Consider the following 22,500-nt stretch of genomic DNA (forward strand, 5'->3'; position numbering starts at 1 on the left):
AGGAATAAGGACCACCCTAATATATATATATATATATAATATATATATCCAGGAATACAACCGAATGCTAACTCAGGCTGATGAGCAACTGCAATTTCTCCTCCAAGTTGTCTCTCGTAATCACGCGGAGTTCCCGGACTCCAGAAAGAAGACCGTGGCTGCTGGTGTGGCGGCCCAGCAGGAGCAGGAGCACTAAGTCGGACGGGCCTAGGAGCCTTGTGGGACATTTTTGCTTAAGATTTTTGTTATAGTTTAATACATTTAACTGTGTAATGAGGTAACCATTTATAAAATACTGTATGTTGTGTGTTATAAGCTAACATTTTGGGAATAAATGGCACAAAAATTTTTTTTCAAGGATTGTTGTTTTTATTCCTCAGGGTGAAACTTCAAGGTCGATGAGGGAGGGGTAAATGTTGTCCGATTGGAAAAAAAGTTCACCAGGAGAGTTTTCTCGACTATTCCAATGAATCCCGGGAGTTGGAGCTTAGAAAATCCGAATGTTGAGGAATAAGGACTATATATATCGCGGATTAGATGTTATTTACCGAGCGGTGGTATTGCCGCGACCTAACAGTTCCCCCGATTCTTCCCCAACTCACCCGATTCCACTCGAATGTTGGCCAAATCGCGCTACGCTAAATCAATGATGGAAAGGACACAACGACTGGGATAGATGGAACGACGCAAGGGGTACAGTTCTCAAGACCTCCGGAGGAGGATATAATTACAGTGGGGGAGAAAAGGGGTAGATTACAAGGTGGAGTGAGGTAAAGACACAGAAGAGATAGGCACTTAAATACCGTCTTATCTTAACCCAGACAGACCACAGACAAACGGAACAAGGCTGACTTACACAGGGATTGATGGCAGGAAGGGACAGGTGGTCGATAGCACAAGGTGCACCTTGGCTCAGGGACAGGATAAAGCACGGTCCAGTCCAGAGATGCGGGGAGGTGTCACAGCGCTCGGAGGTGGCGTCTTTCTCTCTCCAAGCTCAGCGCGCATCTGACGTCACCTCCCTCTTCCTGCGCATGCTCAGCGGGGAGTCACACGCCCTCGGCTGGTTGACTCCGCCCCAGATGGGACCGGTCCGCCGCTTCTATTGGGTGCGGGGGTTACCGGGCTCCGCCCTTGACGAGGAGCTGACAGCGAGCCCCTACTTGGTAACCCCGTCGAGCACATGTTCGATGGCGGCTCGTTGGAAAGGCCTGGTGCCCTCCCAACACCCCCCACCAACCAAGCCGGAGTGAGGACGCACACTCCCCGCGCCTCCGCCGCTGTTGTTGTTGTTGTTGTTGTTGCTGCTGAACCGTGAGGAAGAGCTGCGGGGAGGTATTGGGAGGTCCTAAACTTCCTAACGGTGCCATACAATCACATTCTGGTGCAACGAAGAGTCAGAATTAATGGAAACGAGTCCTTAACTGACATAGACTAAGAATAACTAGCAAGATGTCCTATAGTTGTCTACGTGAGATGCGGTGGACCTGGATGCGACATTTAATGGGGGAAATAGGGGGAGGTCGGGTCTACAGAGTGTTGTTTACAGAAAATGGGACTAGGGAATGGGGGATTGGGGATAGTTGGGAAGTATGGAGGAAATAGGGGAATATTTACAAGCGGATATGGATGGATGCCAATCCCATATCCGCAACAATATAATTATATATATATACAGTGAAACCTTGACTTACGAGTTTAATTCGTTCTGTGACCGAGCTCGTAAGTCAATTTGCTCGTTTCTCAAATTAAATTTCCCCATTAAAATGCATTGAAATGCTATTAGTCCGTTCCAGCCCGCCAAAAACCACACCAATTTTTTTTTAAATATACAGTATATATAAAAATATCTCGCGCTTTATATTTCACCTGTATGCAGCATACAAGTTGGCAGGATGGCCTGAACTGGAGGTACGCACACTTGACTCTAAACTGTCCAGCCTGGGTTTGAATCCCGACCCAGCTATAACCTGTCATGTCGGTGTTTCACAGGCAGGGTGATTCATCAATGTGTGTACCGCTAAACTGGGCGCCCCGTTTGCGTCCCATTAGTTGTTGGATGTTAAGGATCTCACCATGTTTTCCACAAAGAGAAGGCGAGCTATCGCCGGCACTCTGAACAAGTTGTGGCCTGGCATGCTCTTCTCCTCTGCCGTTATATACGTCCTCCTCGGCATCTTTTTCCAGAAGAGCCCTGTCTCGTCACAGTTGAAGATTTGCTGGGGGATGTATCCTTCGGCTTCTATCAGTTCGGCAAAAGTTATAATAAAATCTTCAGCTGCCTTCACATCCGAGGTTGCTGCCTCACCGTGCCTGACGACGGAGTGAATGCCGGTCCTCTTCTTAAAATTATCAAACCATCCCCGACTGGCTTTGAATGACTTCCGATGCCTCGTCCGTTGATGTTCCCGCCGTCTGCTGCACCAAATCCCCGTAAATGTCTCGTGCCTTCTCACACATGATGCTCTCGGTCACGGTATCTCCTGCGAGCTGCTTCTCCGTCAACCACACAAACAACAACTTCTCCATCTCTTCATGGACAGAGGTCCGGAGCTTTGAAATAATCGTAACGCCCTTGGCTGGCATTATAGCCTTTATCGACTCCTTCTGCTTCAAAATCGTACATATCGTAGAAGTACTACGATCGTACTGCCTCGCCAAGTCGACAACACGCACACCTCGCTCATGTTTTTCGACGATTGCGTGTTTTATATCCAAGCACATCATCCTCTTCTTCTTCTCAGTACTGCCCTTGGCACTCAATTTCTTAGGACCCATGGTTAAAACTAAGAAATTTTCCAAAATAACCAAAATGCGAAAACAAAGCAGCAGCGATATACGGCAGAGATGCTTGCACGGCAAGATAACCACGTGACCGGAACCCACCTGGTGGCGGGTGGCGTAAGCTCGTAACTCAGATCTCGGCTCGCATCTCAAAGCAAAAAACCGCCCGAGCGACGGCTCGTATCTCGGAAAACTCGTAAGTCAAGGTTTCACTGTATGTATGTATGTATGTATGTATGTATGTATGTATGTATGTATGTATGTATGTATGTATGTATGTATATGTATATGTATATGTATATGTATATGTATATATATATATATATATATATATATATATATATATATATATATATATATATATATATTGTTGTGAATATGAGAATGTTTTTTTTATTTTGCGGTGGTGGTAAAATGTTGTAAAAGGTTGTTGTAAAAGGTTGTTGTAAATATCACCCCTCCTCCCTCCGTTGTGGTTGTATAAAGGTCAAAGGGCGTTCCCGTAGTTAGTCCATAAAAAACATACATGCAGGACACGATATATCTTTTCTTTTGATAGTTATCTCTTATTCTGTGTTTTAGGATAAGGCTGTGTCTCCCATTAATTAAAAGTACTCCATTGCACCAGTGAAAGAGAATAGACCCCCTTTCCGTCCCATCCCCAAAACTCTCCCTTTCCATCCCCTCCTCCCCTCCAATAACCGCCATTGACCACGAGGCTCGAGTCAGGGAAGAAAGGCGTGTCTCCACCTCGTCAGAGGAGGGGAGGGGCGCGCCCGCCCGTCGTCGTCCGGGGCGGAGCCCGAGGGTCGTGCGACCAGCCAGGGCCGAGGTGAGCGCCCCGATGGGCGTGTCCAAAGCGCCGGGGGCGTGATCGCTGGGGGCGCTATAAAAGGGCGCAACCGGAAGTGGAACGAGAGAAGAAGAAAGAGAGATGCACTCTGGGTTGGAAAAAGAAGGGTTGTGAAGAGAGGAGGAGTTGGTTGCAAGGAGTTGGTCACAGTCGGTTGCCAGAGAGAGGAGTCGGTGGTGAGAAGTGAGAGAAGCAAGAAAGAGTTGAGGGTTGAGGGACCAGACCAGTGAGACAAGTCCTGGGAACGCAGCGGACGGAGGCCGCCGCAGCAGCGACACCCGGCAACCGCCAAAGGGGGCCTGAACGGCGGTTTGGAGCAGGGCCAACAAAAAGGAACGGCGGCTGCCAAACGCACGATTGAGCTGCAAGACCCCCCCTTGGACCTTTTCCTCTCCCGCCAGCCATCCACCTTCTGCCATCCCTGGCATTCCCCGCGTGAGTCAGCGTTCTGTTTGTTCTGTCCTGGGATATAAGTTAAGTCTGTAGGTAAGCTAAATTTGCACTGTGTCACCTGCGTCTTGTGCTTGTAAATAAACGTGACATCTGTCTTTTTGCTTGTGTGTAAATAGTAGGAATAAATGTAGTAGTATTTCAAACCTTTTTTTGTCTCCGTTTTCCTCTTGCATTGCGTCGCTTTTGTCTTTTCCCTCATTGAGCAGCTAGGGTGCGATACAACCAACGTTCGGGTGGAATCGGGTGAGTTTTGTTAGGTCGCGGTTTTAAACCACCGCTCGGTCTATAACATCCTAACCGCGATCTATAACAATATATATATATATATATATATATATATATATATATATATATATATATATATATATATATGTGTCAGAGAGATATACATACATACACAGGGGGCTGCAAAAGTAGGTATACAGTAAGGATTATACCAGTATTACCAGTATTATAATAGTGGTGCTATGATTCATTTAATACTAGAATTCATTTAATTCATTAAAATCATTATTACCATTTTTCATATTTTTATTTTCGTAATTTTTTCTATAATACATCTATTATTTGCAGGTGAAGTGGAAATTTAACGATGGCTGGTAATTCAACGGACGAGGAGCACAAATGGATTTTGAAACAGTACTGGAAGACAGAGAATAGTGAACGTGTGCGAGAGCAGTGGCGAGAAACATTTGCATCGCCTCCACCAACGAGGCTCACGATTTACCGGATACGTGACAAATTTGAGAGGACGGGGTCTATCCACAACTCGCCGGAGTGGTCGACCAGTCACCGTGACAACGCCAGAGAATGCAATGCAAGTCGCCCTGGCATTTACCCAGAGCCCTCAGAAATCGAAAAACAGGGCGTCATCTGAATTGGGTATTGAACGCAGATCGTTGCGTCGTTTGATGCACTGTGCAGGACTGAAAATGTACGTGCCACGATTGATACATGGTTTATTAGAGGATGACTTGGATCGGCGTTTACAATTTTGCGAAGCCATCCTGAACGAGGAACGAGAGGGTGACAGCATTCTGCGCAAAATCGTGTGGTCCGATGAAGCAAACTTTAAGCTATCGGGTGCCGTTAATCGGCACAATTGTGTGTACTACGCAACTGAAAACCCTAAAGTCACGATTGAGCAACAGCTCAATCAACCTGGGGTGAGTGTGGGCTGGCCTGTCCTGCAAAGGTGTCGTTGGACCTATCATTCTGCACAGGACTGTCGATCAACACGTGTATCTGAACATGCTGACAGATACAATCATACCACAGGTACGCAAACAACAGCAGCAGGACGACTTCTACTTTCAGCAGGATGGGGCGCCACCGCACTTCGCACTCACTGTGCGTGCGCTACTTGACAAAGAATTTCCCAACAGGTGGATTGGACATCGGGGAACCGTTGACTGGCCACCACGTTCGCCGGATCTAACCTCTATGGACTTCTTTTTCTGGGGATGTGTAAAAGACAGGGTTTTCACACGCAAGCCACGTTCTGTTGATGCCATGATTCAGTTCATACGGGAGGCTTGCCAGGAAATTGATGCCGATAAAGACCTTTGTGCCAGAGTGTGCATAGATGTCCACACTCGACTAGTGGAGTGTGCGAATGCCGGGGGCAAACAGTTTGAACATTTGAGAGATTAATATGTTTATTATTGATATGTTTATTATTGACATGTTATTATTGATATGCTTGTATAATCAAGAAAATACGTTTCGTTTTTCATTACTGTATACCTACTTTTGCAGCCCCCTGTATATATACACACACCGTATTTTCCGGTGTATCAACCGCGGTTTTTTACCGACGGGAAAACCCTAAAAAAGGGGGTGCGGTTGATACATAGTAACCGAAAAATTTGTGCATTGAAAAACTGTCATATCAACGGGACGTAATCTTTATATTACTTTGGGGTTGCGGGGATACAATGATGAATGATCGTCAATTACGTTACTAAGGTAGGTTCAACGCCGATTACTGCTGCCAGTCAAGATACAAGAAAGTTTGAAGTTTGTAATATTTGATTTTTCTATGCGTGTTGGTGAAAATGTGTACTTTCACTAGTCCTCCTTGAATGACAGGTCACATAGTGAATAGAGTGTGCTAAATAAAGACAGGATTAAGTCACAAAACAAAAGCGTCAACATGGTAAACAGGATGTTTTGCATGGGACATTATGACGTACCTATTGTCTAACCAACGCCGCGGTATTACCTATTGAAGTCGGCTTTGATGCCGCCGCATGGGCTGGGCGAATGTATAAAACGGAGGTCAACGGGGAGTTTCACCATTCGTTCTATCCTGTTCGAGCTATCAAGACCAAGATTCACCATTCGCTTCTATCCTGACCAAGACCAAGCTTCACCATTCGCATTGATGGCACTCAAGATGACATCATCTGGGAGGATGAAGTGGCAGTGACCGACGATGGAGAAGAGGATAACGACGACGATGATGATCTCGCCTACCCAGACTCGGATGATGATCTTCGTAATGTCTTCCCTGAAGAAACAGATGACGAGGACTTCTTCGGATTTTAGAGCCTAAACCGAACGGCCCTTTTCCGACGATGGAGAAGAGGATAACGACGACGAGGATCTCGCCTACCCCGACTCGGATTGGACTGAAGAAACGGATGACGAGGACTTCTTCGGATTTTAGAGACTAAACCCAACTGCCCTTTTCAGGGCCCCACATTGGCAAGAAAGAATTATAATGTTTTTTAAATTCTCTTTCAACTCATTTCATGTATTTTCACTCTGTCTTCAGTTTCTCTTTCCTTTCATTATATTTCGCTTTCCATTTTATTTATTTATTCTCTTCTCTTTTTTAAATTTTCCTGATTTTTTTTTTTTCCCCCCTCGAAAATGATTTTTTTTTTCCTTTTCTTTTTTTGAAGTCGAAAATCGGGGGTGCGGTTGATACACGGGTGCGGTTGATACACCGGAAAATACGGTATATATATTTGCAGATTTCAACGTCGGCCTTTCCCCTTACCAAGGGGGGATTAGTCCCGTTGTCTTTTTTGTCTTTTACTAGCCGACGCGATCCGGGGCTATGACGTTCCTTCCGGTCAGCGTTGGGTAGGGTCGTAGGCCAAATTCCTAATACCTAATTACCAACACCTCCCAGGAAGCAAGGAAATAACCCCGCCCGAATCACGGAAATAAGTGGAAACGCCGAGCGATAGCGAGCCGTGATCCGAGCTGTTAACAGGAACTAAACCCGATCTGAGCAGTTCCGAATCGTGCCACGCTTACCCAATGGAGGAAAGGACTGATACGGTCGAATTAGGAAAGACAGGAAGAACAGATTGGTTTATTACAATTTGTACAGGAAGGAGGAGAAGAACACACAGTGAAGCTTATACAGTCTTAACTTATACCCTGGACATGGGCCCGTTTCACTCTCAGACACACTCACACGGGGATGTAGATGGTCGGGTTGATGGTCCAGGGATGATGGCGTCCAGGCAGTTTATTCCGGTCGCTGACTTGTACCGTGAAGCAGATGGTCAGGGCGGCAGAAACTCCCGCGGGTCGTATACTCGGAGCGGACAATTACTGGGCGAAAGGCAAGGCTGGCTGGCGGTTACTTCGCGGCTCAGCCGCGTACGTAATAAATGCACTGGCGCTATACGCACCCCAGTGCAAGTTCAATAGCATACATGCTCTTTCAAAGCGCGTATCCGCTGCAGTCCTCTTCCAACGCGCTTCCCTCACGAGGCCTTTATCATGCGAGCTGTTGTGTCAATCCTGGAGTCCTTTACAAAGCCAACCTTCCCCAGGGAGTCCTGGACATGCGCTTTCCTCAAGAGTCCTGTACAAGGGCTTTGCGCACGCGTTTATATAGCGCCGCCCAGCGAACCCTCTGTAACTTGCCAGCCGCGCCCTTACCACGCCCCTCACGCCATGTCACCTGAGCCCTGGTTGGTTGTTGGCTCTCCGTCTCGTGACGTGCTGCTCGACGCGGCCACACACCGACCTCGGGCTCCGCCCCCTTTCCAGGCCGACCTCGTGGCATTTGGCTGGTTTTGAGCGAAAACCCAAGAGCAGCGAACGCTGCTGGCAAAGGAGGTGGATTAGCCGAATCAGGTAGCGGGATGGATGCTGCCCAACGAGGTCGATTTGGAGGGTGGCCGCAAAATGAACGGGACCTAAGCTTATTTCTTTTACACAACGCAGGTATCACCAATGGGATTGGCCTTATCCTCACACATGCTATGACATAACTAATGTTCTAAGGTGGCCTACGTGTTGCATGTGGACTAACTATGGGGGCAAACCTTTAATCATCAATATTTACACTCAGAACACACACACACACACTCAGAACACACACACACACTCAGAACACACACACACACTCAGAACACACACACACTCAGAACACACACACACTCAGAACACACACACACACACACACACACACACACACACACACACACACACACACACACACACACACACACACACACACACACACACACACACACACACACACACACACACACACACACACACACACAACTAATAAAATAAAAACGAAGAAATAGTCACGTGAAAAAGTAAGTACACCCCATGTAAATTTTGACTTTTTCAACATATTTCAACATACAGCGATTTGATCTTCATTTCAACAATATTGATAAAGGCGATATAATATAACAAACATCATGAAACATTTACATTGTAGTCCATTGTATAATTTAAATAAACAAATGCAAATTTCGCATGTGGAAAAAGTAAGTATACCCCTACATTTATCACTACTTCAAATACCTAAAATTAGAATCAGGTGCACCAGCTCAGGTGCAAATGATTAGATCATTAGAGAGGATCTTGGAAGAACCTGTCTTATTTAAACCTCAGACATTTAGTTTGGTTTGCTCTTTGTTGTTGAAGTGTGCGGCTCACCATGCCTAGATCAAAAGAGCTCTCTGTTGCCTTCAGAAAGAAGGTTATAGATGCCGTCGAGTCTGGGAAGGGATTTAAAAAGATCTCCAAACAATTTGAAATCAATCATTCGACTGTCCGGAAGATCATCTCCAAGTGGAGAAGATTCCAAACAACTGCCAACTTGTTCAGGCCAGGCCACCCCAGCAAGTTCAGCCCAAGAGCAGACCGCAAGATGCTGAAAGAAGTCTCAAAGAACCCCAGAATGTCATCACGGGACCTACAGGTAGCTCTTGCCACTGTTGATGTCAAAGTGCACGAGTCTACCATTAGAAAGAGGCTGCACAAATTTGATCTACATGGGAAGTGTGCCAGGAGGAAACCTTTGCTCTCCAGAAAGAACATCAGGGCAAGACTAAAGTTTGCCAATGAACAACTCGGCAAAGACCAGCACTTTTGGAACAATGTGCTCTGGACAGATGAGTCAAAGGTAGAGCTATTTGGCCACAGTACCAGAAGACATGTTTGGCGAAAACCAAAGACAGCATTTGACCACAAGAACCTGATACCAACTGTAAAGCATGGTGGTGGAAATATTATGGTTTGTGGCAGCTTTGCTGCATCAGGGCCTGGGCAGCTCACCATCATAGAATCCACTATGAATTCTTCATTGTACCAGAGGGTGCTTGAGGATAATGTGAGGCCATCTGTCGGCAAGTTGAAGCTCAACCGAAGGTGGACCTTGCAACATGACAACGACCTTAAACATACCAGCAAATCCACCAAGGAATGACTGAAAAGAAAGAAATGGAGGGTTCTGGAATGGCCAAGTCAAAGCCCGGAGCTAAATCCCATCGAGATGTTGTGGGGGGATTTGAAAGCTAGCTGTGCATGCAAGAAACCCCTCAAACATCGCACAGCTGAAATAATTCTGCATGGAGTGGGCAAAAATTTCTCCCAGTCGATGTCAGACTGGTAGACAGTTATAAGAAACGCCTACTTGAGGTTGTTTCTGCCAAAGGGGGCAATACCACCTATTAGAGCCAAGGGTGTACTTATTTTCTACATGCGAAATTTGCATTTATGTTTATTTAAATGATACAATGGACTACAAAATGTAAATGTTTCATTATATCTATATTATAATAGGCTCCGGTGATTCTGTGTCTGTCTGTCTGACCGGGGGTGTGGCTTACTCTGTTTAGAGTAGCTCCACCCATTATTGGAGAGGCTTCATGTAAACAAATATCCACCATTTTATTAACTCGAATAGCTTTGAGGCCTGTTTAGTTAGGCCCGTGCAGTCTTTCTCTCTCACAAACGTTTATTTAAACTCTAATTCGATATATCATTTCATTTGTAACAGTGGCTAACATCGTTTTAGACACGGTTGAAAAAAAACGGGAAGAGAATCCCATGAAAGTTTCCGTTTATAGAACGAAATGATCTCAAAGGCCTGTAACATAAAGCCCATTCATTGAGTCACCCTGACGATTTTATCTCGAATTCACCATCTGATTTAATTTTTGTGGATGGTTTTAGACGGTGTCAGAAATAATTGCGAACATTCACGAACACATGGGAAATTGCCGAGATATATTTTTAAATTCGCGCCACGATGATACATGAAAATACACCGCTTAAAATAACAGTCGGGGAAAATGTCGACATATATTAAAAATTCGCTTTTTCTTTTCCGTTGATATATTACTTTTACTTTTGATGACAGTCGTCACAAAAACGACGTATATTTCTTCCTTCTTATTTCATTCAACATTATTATCCGGAAGTAAAACATGTTTCAGGAAATTACCGAGAGATATTTCTTTGTTTTTTTTATTAGTTATGTGCGCATACACTTTAAATCGGTTTATTTGAAATCTTTAATTTTCACAATGTAATTTACTTGCCATTTGTCATTTGATGATTACGAGACACTTCCTCTTGAGGATCGTGACAATTCATGCGTTGCGTGGAAACTTCCATTTCCAAAATGAATGAGACGATCGATGAAGAACGCAGACTTGAACAGGATGCAGCAAGAAAACGAATGAGATGGGTGAACGAGTTCGTCGACGAACGTCAATGCAAACTTGAACATGATGCAGCAAGAAAAAGAACTAGACGGGAAAAAGCCGATTGGAGAGGCGAGTGAGGAGCGATTGGAGAGGCGAGTGAGGAGCGATTGGAGAGGCGAGTGACGGGCGATTGGAGAGGCGAGTGACGGGCGATTGGAGAGGCGAGTGACGGGCGATTGGAGAGGCGAGTGACGGGCGATTGGAGAGGCGAGTGACGGGCGATTGGAGAGGCGAGTGACGGGCGATTGGAGAGGCGAGTGACGGGCGATTGGAGAGGCGAGTGACGGGCGATTGGAGAGGCGAGTGACGGGCGATTGGAGAGGCGAGTGACGGGCGATTGGAGAGGCGAGTGACGGGCGATTGGAGAGGCGAGTGACGGGCGATTGGAGAGGCGAGTGACGGGCGATTGGAGAGGCGAGTGACGAGCGATTGGAGAGGCGAGTGACGAGCGATTGGAGAGGCGAGTGACGAGCGATTGGAGAGGCGAGTGACGAGCGATTGGAGAGGCGAGTGACGAGCGATTGGAGAGGCGAGTGACGAGCGATTGGAGAGGCGAGTGACGAGCGATTGGAGAGGCGAGTGACGAGCGATTGGAGAGGCGAGTGACGAGCGATTGGAGAGGCGAGTGACGAGCGATTGGAGAGGCGAGTGACGAGCGATTGGAGAGGCGAGTGACGAGCGATTGGAGAGGCGAGTGACGAGCGATTGGAGAGGCGAGTGACGAGCGATTGGAGAGGCGAGTGACGAGCGATTGGAGAGGCGAGTGACGAGCGATTGGAGAGGCGAGTGACGAGCGATTGGAGAGGCGAGTGACGAGCGATTGGAGAGGCGAGTGACGAGCGATTGGAGAGGCGAGTGACGAGCGATTGGAGAGGCGAGTGACGAGCGATTGGAGAGGCGAGTGACGAGCGATTGGAGAGGCGAGTGACGAGCGATTGGAGAGGCGAGTGACGAGCGATTGGAGAGGCGAGTGACGAGCGATTGGAGAGGCGAGTGACGAGCGATTGGAGAGGCGAGTGACGAGCGATTGGAGAGGCGAGTGACGAGCGATTGGAGAGGCGAGTGACGAGCGATTGGAGAGGCGAGTGACGAGCGATTGGAGAGGCGAGTGACGAGCGATTGGAGAGGCGAGTGACGAGCGATTGGAGAGGCGAGTGACGAGCGATTGGAGAGGCGAGTGACGAGCGATTGGAGAGGCGAGTGACGAGCGATTGGAGAGGCGAGTGACGAGCGATTGGAGAGGCGAGTGACGAGCGATTGGAGAGGCGAGTGACGAGCGATTGGAGAGGCGAGTGACGAGCGATTGGAGAGGCGAGTGACGAGCGATTGGAGAGGCGAGTGACGAGCGATTGGAGAGGCGAGTGACGAGCGATTGGAGAGGCGAGTGACGAGCGATTGGAGAGGCGAGTGACGAGCGATTGGAGAGGCGAGTGACGAGCGATTGGAGAGGCGAGCGACGAGCGATTGGAGAGGAGTGCGAGGGGTTTTGGAGAGGAGTGCGAGGGGTTTTGGAGAGGAGTGCGAGGGGTTTTGGAGAGGAGTGCGAGGGGTTTTGGAGAGGAGTGCGAGGGGTTTTGGAGAGGAGTGCGAGGGGTTTTGGAGAGGAGTGCGAGGGGTTTTGGAGAGGAGTGCGAGGGGTTTTGGAGAGGAGTGCGAGGGGTTTTGGAGAGGAGTGCGAGGGGTTTTGGAGAGGAGTGCGAGGGGTTTTGGAGAGGAGTGCGAGGGGTTTTGGAGAGGAGTGCGAGGGGTTTTGGAGAGGAGTGCGAGGGGTTTTGGAGAGGAGTGCGAGGGGTTTTGGAGAGGAGTGCGAGGGGTTTTGGAGAGGAGTGCGAGGGGTTTTGGAGAGGAGTGCGAGGGGTTTTGGAGAGGAGTGCGGGGAGGTATTGGATAGGAGTGTGGGGAGGTATTGGATAGGAGTGTGGGGAGGTATGGGATAGGAGTGTGAGGAGGAGTGGGATTGGAGAGGCGTGAGGGTGGAGAGAGGAGAGTGTCAGGTGGAGAGGGGTGAGGGGTCACATATTATGTGAAATAAATAAAGTGTTCATTACACCATTTCTGGATGTGATGAATTGCCAGTAACCATTTTGAAAAATGAATGTGCAGCATCCATCTCAATGTCAAAATGTCACACACGTCCATGCCTGTGGGATTCCCACGGGTGACCCCACTATAGTTTTTAAAAATCGCGGCATGGTCGGTTATACACCGCCTAAAATAACAGACGGGAAAATGGTGAGATATATTTAAAATTTGTGGCGGACTTTCCCATTTGATGACAATCGTCACGATTAAATATTTAATGTATATGTCATCACAATAATGTGGAGATAGGGGCACAGCTTCGTTCACATATCGCGACAGATGAGAAATTGCCATTTCTTCGTTATTATTTCATTCATCGTTATTATACAGAAGTAAAGGTAATCCTGTTTAAACTGGCATTCATTCCAGCGGGGGGTTGGATGGGGAGCGGGGGGTTGGATGGGGAGCGGGGGGTTGGATGGGGAGCGGGGGGTTGGATGGGGAGCGGGGGGTTGGATGGGGAGCGGGGGGTTGGATGGGGAGCGGGGGGTTGGATGGGGAGCGGGGGGTTGGATGGGGAGCGGGGGGTTGGATGGGGAGCGGGGGGTTGGATGGGGAGCGGGGGGGTTGGATGGGGAGCGGGGGGTTGGATGGGGAGCGGGGGGTTGGATGGGGGGCGGGGGTTGGATGGGGGGCGGGGGTTGGATGGGGGGCGGGGGGTTGGATGGGGAGCGGGGGGTTGGATGGGGAGCGGGGGGTTGGATTGGGAGCGCGGGGGTTGGAGGGGAGCGGGGGGTTGGAGGGGAGCGGGGGGTTGGAGGGGAGCGGGGGGTTGGAGGGGAGCGGGGGGTTGGAGGGGAGCGGGGGGTTGGAGGGGAGCGGGGGGTTGGAGGGGAGCGGGGGGTTGGAGGGGAGCGGGGGGTTGGAGGGGAGCCGGGGGTTGGAGGGGAGCGGGGGGTTGGAGGGGAGCGGGGGGTTGGAGGGGAGCGGGGGGTTGGAGGGGAGCGGGGGGTTGGAGGGGAGCGGGGGGTTGGAGAGGAGCGGGGGGTTGGAGAGGAGCGGGGGGTTGGAGAGGAGCGGGGGGTTGGAGAGGAGCGGGGGGTTGGAGAGGAGCGGGGGGTTGGAGAGGAGCGGGGGGTTGGAGAGGAGCGGGGGGTTGGAGAGGAGCGGGGGGTTGGAGAGGAGCGGGGGGTTGGAGAGGAGCGGGGGGTTGGAGAGGAGCGGGGGGTTGGAGAGGAGCGGGGGTTGGAGAGGAGCGAGGGGTTGGAGAGGAGCGAGGGGTTGGAGAGGAGCGAGGGGTTGGAGAGGAGCGAGGGGTTGGAGAGGAGCGAGGGGTTGGAGAGGAGCGAGGGGTTGGAGAGGAGCGAGGGGTTGGAGAGGAGCGTGAAATATCACATTTACGTAAGTATTCATACACTTTGCTATGACACTTGAAATTTAGCTCACATGCCTCCCATTTCTCTTGATCTTTGAGATGTTTCTACACCTTGATTGGAGTCCACCTGTGGTAAATTCAATTGATTGGACATGATTTGGAAAGGCACACACCTGTCTATATAATGTCTCAGCTGGCAATGCATATCAGAGCAAAAAACCAAGCCATGAGGTCGAAGGAACTGCCTGCAGAGCTCAGACAGGATTGTGTCGAGGCACAGATCTGGGGAAGCCTACAAAAAATATCTCTGCTGCATTGAAGGTTCCCAAGAGCACAGTGGCCTCCATAATTCTTAAATGGAAGAAGATTGGAACAACCAGGACTTCCTAGAGCTGGCCGCCCGGCCAAACTGAGCAATCGAGGGAGAAGGGCCTTGGTAAGAGGTGACCAAGAACCCGATGGTCACTCTGGCTGAGCTCCAGAGATCCTGTGTGGAGATGAGAGCAACTTCCAGAAGGATAAACATCACTGCAACACTCCACCGATCTGGTCTACATGGTAGAGTGGCCAGACGGAAGACAAACAGTTCAATCTTGGTTTCATCAGACCACAGAATCTTGTTTCTCAGTCTGAGAGCCCTTTAGGTGCTTTTTTGCAAACTCCAAGCGGGCTTTCATGTGTCTTTCACCGAGAAGAGGCTTCCGTCTGGCCACTCTGCCATAAACCCCAGATCGGTGGTGATCGGACAACCCCCCCCCCCCCCCCCCCCTCGGCTCCCCTAGCCCCACCACACTTTAATTCCATTTTACTGGGGCACTGACACTCAGTTATTCTCGCAGACCAACTCAACTTGACGCTTCTGACTTACTAAAATCAGATTCTCAGTTTCATCAGTCACCTTCGTGGCTCTATGACACGGTTAAGAGGGAAAAACAAAAAAGAGGAAAACAAATGTGAATCAATCTGTCAACGGAACCCGATAAAGTCCATATGCATTCACGCTTATCACTCAGCTATGCCTGTACCTTTCACGTTCTAGCGAGGGAAGGGTATTCCAACATGGTGGCTGCTTGCCCTGTGAGCACGTGCTGCAGCTTCGCTTCAGTTGTATATACAGCTCGGTGAACACACCCCAGCACATGTGCGAGACTGAGCTTGGCTTGCATTTCCCTAACGCCGCCTCGGGATATAGAAGCAAGGCCGTGAGCTTGCAATATGCATGCAGCACATCGTTAGCCGCATGCTCGTCAGGCAAATTCACACCGTGTTAAATTAACTGTTCTTTACATCAAAGTTTGACCCAATATTTTTTGAAACTGAATGTCCATCAAATAAAAATACTCATGTTTTACAGTGACATGTATTTTAGTACTATTTTTCAAGATTTCATGATGACAATTATCTCGTCAATAGCTGAAAGTTGTGCAGAGTTAACAATTGTTGTTGAAAACGCAATAAATGTGTTAATATATGAAGAGATTTTTCTCCAGCAAACATTAAAATAGTTGAAGTATTATTTTGCTGCAAGTTAGTAGGCAGACGATTGAATAGCTGATGGGAGTGTTCTGTGATTACGAGTTGAGGTTGCTGGTATGAAAAGCACTGAAATTTGATCTCGGTGTCGTGAGAAAGTATTTTAATCGAGGATACTGATTTTTATGAAGTTCGATTAACCAGCAAATAAATATACGGTCGGGCCACCGTATGACCGCTGGCGGGTGACAAAAAAAACAAAAAGAACAAAAAAAAATCTGTTTAGGTGGCCCGGCGGATCACAAAAAAAGTTAAAAAGTGACCCCTGATTAGGAAATGGAAAGAATAGCCCAGTCCGAGTTGTTAGTCTGAGAACTACCCAGTCTGAGCAATACTGCAGTCGAACCTTGCAAGTACATGGAACAATGAATCGGATAGCACTGACATCAAAGTGAGGATTGATTGGTATGGGAAATATTGCAAATGTCAAGTAGTGGACAAATGTGAACAATGGTGGAGTGCAAAAATGGAAATAGATAGCATTCGACGGCAACTTCCATCATCGTACCAATGATGCGTCCAACATATCGCTGTGGCACGTAGAGATGTTCATTCAGCACAGTGCTCTCCCGAATAATATTGGACAACATCATCCGAGCTCGGCACACCGCCAAAGCAGACCCATTGATAGTGATCATCCTGTCTTTTTCACCATCACCTGCTGCTCCCACTGCTTCCTGAATCACCGCAGCCGGCTTTCCACCGCTGTAATTTTCAACAACAATGCGTGCTCCACTTTCCTTCTCCAACTGATGGGATACGAGACCAATGAAAAATACACATAATCATATTGTCCCAATCATAGTGTCCCATATAAATAGATTTGGTCCATTCTATCGTTTCATTCATTGTGTTTATAATATCTATCTATAATTCCAGTAATCTCTGTCTGTACGTCTGTACGTACGTTTGTTTGTCTGTGACCGCTGTTTCTCGACAACCACGGGTCCGATATACTTTTAACTTGCCAGGTATATTGCTGGGGACCCGAGGATGTGCCTTTTCAAGGTTTCATATTAATCGGACAATTACTTACCGAGCTATGTCCAAAAAACGATTCAACCAATCAGAGAGCAGCGAACGATCGCGTGTGCCGGCGTTGCGAATGGACCAAACCATTCCATGTAAATAGAGGGGGGGGTTCTGTGGTCGTTGCGAATGGACGAAACCATTTCATGTAAATAGAGGGGGGGGATTGTCACTGTACTCGCAAGCCGTTCGCCGTTCGCTTTGGCGTTGCGAATGGACCAAACAATTTCATGTAAATAGAGGGGGGGGATATAATTTTAGATAGATATATAGTACGGGCATATATATAGTACGGGCATGCCCTAGTATAATTAAGCATACCAAACATAAAATGCTTGAAGACAGTTTAAAGTACCATACGGCAATGCAAGTGCAGTATACAACTGCATCAGGGGCCTAGCTTAAGCAGAACAGTTTGCAATACGATCTCAGCTCGACATGACGAGGCGGCCTTGGTCACATCATTGTATACTGCTGGAAGCTTAAAGTACTCTCGCATATGGCAATAAAGACAGTGACCCACAAGTCAATCAGCTTTATAAACCAGCACAGGGACACTACACAGGGAGTTTTTACAGTTGTGGCCAAAAATATTGGCACCCTTGCACTTTTTTCAAATAACTCAATTTTCTCTAAAAATAAGTTGAAATATATCCTTTTAAATCAGAAAATAAAAAAATGGCATTGACAAAATTATTGACACCTAGACTTAATATTTGGCCTTTGAACAAAATAACTGCAGTCAAGCGCTTCCTATAGCCATGAATGAGCTTCCTACAACTCTCTAATGGCAGGTTGGCCCACACTTCTTGTGAAAACTGCTCCAGTTCTCCCAGATTTGAAGAGTGCCTTCTCCCAACTGCTGTTTTCAGATCTCCCCAAAGGTGTCCAATGGGATTTAGATCTGGAATCATTGCTGGCCACTTCAGAACAGTCCCGCCTTTGGTCCTGAACCATTCCTGGGTGCTTTTTGAAGTGTTTGGGGTCATTGTCCTGCTGCAAGACCCATGACCTTCGACGGGAGACCCAGCTTTCTGACACTGGGTTGAACATTGCGCTCCAAAATGCCTTGGTCATCTCCTGATTTCATGATGCCATGCACACATTCAAGACACGCAGTGCCAGAGGCAGCACAGCAACCACAAAACATCACTGAACCTGCATGATTTTTTTTGTATACAAGATCGAAGCTCGTGAAAGAGCTAACATTAATCACACAAAAAGGCAACCGACATAAAACACAAAATAAGGGGAGCGGAACAAGATTGGGAGAGAGGGGAAAGGACAAAACATTTGAGAGCAAGGACATCGAGAGAAATGTGGGAGGGGGAGGGCTTGGGGGGGAGGTGGGAGACGTATAAAACACAACACTGCAAGGACTTCCAGGAAAGAAGTTGAAATTTCAAAAAAAGTATCTGGGGTGAATTAGCGGGGGTAGAAAAGATCAAGGTTTTGGATGGGGGAGGATAAGAGATGGTGGTGAACAGCTGTTTTAAAGACCTGGAGGGAGGAGTGGGATTGAAGAGAGTGAGGGAGTTTGTTCCAGAGGCAGAAAAGAGGAATGAAGGAGTGAAGGTGAGCAGAGAGCCGAGATTTTGGCAGTTTAACCGTAAGAGGGTTGCTGGCAGATCTTGTGTGACCTGCAGGAATATTAGGGGGACAGAACACAGAGAGAGCTGGGGGAGCAAGGCCGGAGAGGACTCGGTAGAAGACAAAAAGACTGTAGGGATAGTGTTCTTTTCTTGGAAGGCTTCATTTTGTTTTCTGTAAACATGGATATGATGTGCTTTACCAAAAAGCTAATTTGGTCTCATCTGTCCACAGGACATTCTCCCAGAAGGATTTTGGCTTGTTCAGGCCTTCGTGTGTGTCTGTGTCCGCCTCTGCCCTCCCTCCGTGTCCGCCTCTGCCCTCCCTCCGTGTCCGCCTCTGCCCTCCCTCCGTGTCCGCCTCTGCCCTCCCTCCGTGTCCGCCTCTGCCCTCCCTCCGTGTCCGCCTCTGCCCTCCCTCCGTGTCCGCCTCTGCCCTCCCTCCGTGTCCGCCTCTGCCCTCCCTCCGTGTCCGCCTCTGCCCTCCCTCCGTGTCCGCCTCTGCCCTCCCTCCGTGTCCGCCTCTGCCCTCCCTCCGTGTCCGCCTCTGCCCTCCCTCCGTGTCCGCCTCTGCCCTCCCTCCGTGTCCGCCTCTGCCCTCCCTCCGTGTCCGCCTCTGCCCTCCCTCCGTGTCCGCCTCTGCCCTCCCTCCGTGTCCGCCTCTGCCCTCCCTCCGTGTCCGCCTCTGCCCTCCCTCCGTGTCCGCCTCTGCCCTCCCTCCGTGTCCGCCTCTGCCCTCCCTCCGTGTCCGCCTCTGCCCTCCCTCCGTGTCCGCCTCTGCCCTCCCTCCGTGTCCGCCTCTGCCCTCCCTCCGTGTCCGCCTCTGCCCTCCCTCCGTGTCCGCCTCTGCCCTCCCTCCGTGTCCGCCTCTGCCCTCCCTCCGTGTCCGCCTCTGCCCTCCCTCCGTGTCCGCCTCTGCCCTCCCTCCGTGTCCGCCTCTGCCCTCCCTCCGTGTCCGCCTCTGCCCTCCCTCCGTGTCCGCCTCTGCCCTCCCTCCGTGTCCGCCTCTGCCCTCCCTCCGTGTCCGCCTCTGCCCTCCCTCCGTGTCCGCCTCTGCCCTCCCTCCGTGTCCGCCTCTGCCCTCCCTCCGTGTCCGCCTCTGCCCTCCCTCCGTGTCCGCCTCTGCCCTCCCTCCGTGTCCGCCTCTGCCCTCCCTCCGTGTCCGCCTCTGCCCTCCCTCCGTGTCCGCCTCTGCCCTCCCTCCGTGTCCGCCTCTGCCCTCCCTCCGTGTCCGCCTCTGCCCTCCCTCCGTGTCCGCCTCTGCCCTCCCTCCGTGTCCGCCTCTGCCCTCCCTCCGTGTCCGCCTCTGCCCTCCCTCCGTGTCCGCCTCTGCCCTCCCTCCGTGTCCGCCTCTGCCCTCCCTCCGTGTCCGCCTCTGCCCTCCCTCCGTGTCCGCCTCTGCCCTCCCTCCGTGTCCGCCTCTGCCCTCCCTCCGTGTCCGCCTCTGCCCTCCCTCCGTGTCCGCCTCTGCCCTCCCTCCGTGTCCGCCTCTGCCCTCCCTCCGTGTCCGCCTCTGCCCTCCCTCCGTGTCCGCCTCTGCCCTCCCTCCGTGTCCGCCTCTGCCCTCCCTCCGTGTCCGCCTCTGCCCTCCCTCCGTGTCCGCCTCTGCCCTCCCTCCGTGTCCGCCTCTGCCCTCTTGTGTCTGACCTCAGACAATTCTCTGGTTTTCGTTCTTTTCTCCATGCTCATTGTGGTACACACTGACACAAAACAGCAGAATGACTCCTTTCCTCGATTGAAACTGGTTGAATGAGTGATTTTTACATTGCAGGCACCTGCAACTCACCACAGGCAAGTTCAATTCCAAAGTAAAGAATCACCGGCTTGAAATCCAATTATTTCTAAACTTCTAGAAGGTGCCAATAATATTGTCCGGGCCATTTTAGGATTTCTGTGTGGAATAAGCTAAGATTTAGTAATCGTTTCAGCTATTTGTTTTGTTCCACTGCACACCAAAGAATTACACATGTGGATACCAAAATATTTTTTAATTTCAACAATTTTCTGGAAGAAATGGTGCATTATTTGAAAAATGTGTAAGAGTGCCAATATTTTTGGCCACGACTAAGTGAATATATTGACATGTCTTTTGTGAGACAATTCATATCTACAACTTGCATATGAGAACAAACCGAAAAGGACTTTTATTGTTCATTTCATTGATCCTTCAAGAGCAATCATTTAAATGCACAGAGAACATCGTGGTCAGAAGAAGAGCGAAGTCCGATGTTAATATTTCATAATGTACATTATAACAACAAAAAAGCATTAATGTTACCATAAACATGTACATGATAAGAAAAGTATAGTTGTTGGCATGCATCTGTACAGCATTACACTGCATGTCTAAATAAATAAAACTTCTTTAAAAAAACAACCACCTGTTCGTTCAGTCTCATTTCTGCTCAATCAAACGTTTGCCATGGTTTGCATACAACATTAACAGTCCCTTCATTCAATCATACTGAAATACACAATTTGGTGGCTGGTCTGGCTGAACACGATACATTCGGTCGTTACATATCCAATCGCAACCAAACTTGGCAGGACTAAGGGTCACACGACAGAGAATGTAGCGATTGAACTTCCCCCTCTCAACAAGGGGGATTTGCGCCTTGGACGAACTCCGTGTTGAGGTTTATATCCGCATTAAGATAGCTTATTGTGACGTTTTCCCAAAGCCGCTTCTAATAACCAACGTAACTAGAACGGCACTCAGTAGAGAGCATACCTCCACCTGGTGAACAGTTTACGTTTTGTCTCTCAGAGTAAGCCAGAAAAATCACAATACAGAATCACATTTAATCAAAATCAATCACAGAAATCACCATAGGTCCAGTCTTTCATACCCTGATTTACCCCTCGTTTTTGGCCATATCACTCAATGGTGAAGAATCACTTTAAATATTCTCCTAGCTGGATCCGGATCTTCACAAAAATTGAATCCATTCTTCCTCGTCACAAACAACCTGTCCAACAAGTTTCGTCCAAATCCATCCATAACTTTGAGATATCCTGCTATGTATCGTTTTTGGCCCTATCTCCTAATCACTTGAAAAATTAAATAATTCTCATATCCGAATCCATATTCAGATATTCACCAAAATCGAATCAAATTGTCCTTATCAGACACCCAACCGGACCACCAAGTTTTGTCCAAATCCGTCCACAATTTGGACAAAATGTCCAAATCCGAGGAGCGAGGGGTTGGAGAATGAGGAGCGAGGGATTGGAGAGCGAGGAGCGAGGGGTTGGAGAGCGAGGAGCGAGGGGTTGGAGAGCGAGGAGCGGGGGGTTGGAGAGCGAGGCGCGAGGGGTTGGAGCGAGGCGCGAGGGGTTGGAGCGAGGAGCGAGGGGTTGTAGAGCGAGGGGTTGGAGAGCGAGGAGCGAGGGGTTGGAGAGCGAGGAGCGAGGAGCGAGGGGTTGGAGAGCGAGGAGCGAGGGGTTGGAGAGCGAGGAGCGAGGGGTTGGAGAGCGAGGAGCGAGGGGTTGGAGAGCGAGGAGCGAGGGGTTGGAGAGCGAGGAGCGAGGGGTTGGAGAGCGAGGAGCTGGAGAGCGAGGAGCTGGAGAGCGAGGGCCGATTGGAGCGGAGAGTGAGGAGTGATTGGAGGGGAGTGTGAGGAGGAGTGGGACTGGGGAGGCGTGAGGGGTGGAGAGAGGAGAGCATCAGGTGGAGAGTGAGGGGTCACATATTATGTGAAATAAATAAATTGTGTTCATTGCACCATTTCTGGATCTGATGAATTGCCAGTAACCATTTTGTAAAATTTAATGTGCAGCATCTAAATCAAGATGTCCAAATGTCACACACGTCCATGCCAGTGGGATTCCCACGGGTGACCACACCAGTCTCAATATAATAGAGCAAACATATCTATA

General features: G+C 49.1%; 1 protein-coding gene across 1 annotated transcript in view; it reads right to left on the minus strand.

Annotated features, from left to right (window-relative positions):
• The window catches only part of LOC137434074 (tudor and KH domain-containing protein), a 127,331-nt gene that overhangs the window by 65,286 nt on the left and 39,545 nt on the right, over positions 1-22,500 (minus strand). The window contains exon 4 of the mRNA XM_078785786.1: positions 16,512-16,752. Coding sequence (XP_078641912.1) covers positions 16,512-16,752 — 241 coding nt within the window. The remainder of the gene's footprint in view (positions 1-16,511; positions 16,753-22,500) is intronic.

Source organism: Myxine glutinosa, chromosome 10 (assembly GCF_964187855.1).
Source record: "Myxine glutinosa chromosome 10, kmMyxGlut1.1, whole genome shotgun sequence".
NCBI classification, from domain to species: domain Eukaryota; kingdom Metazoa; phylum Chordata; class Myxini; order Myxiniformes; family Myxinidae; genus Myxine; species Myxine glutinosa.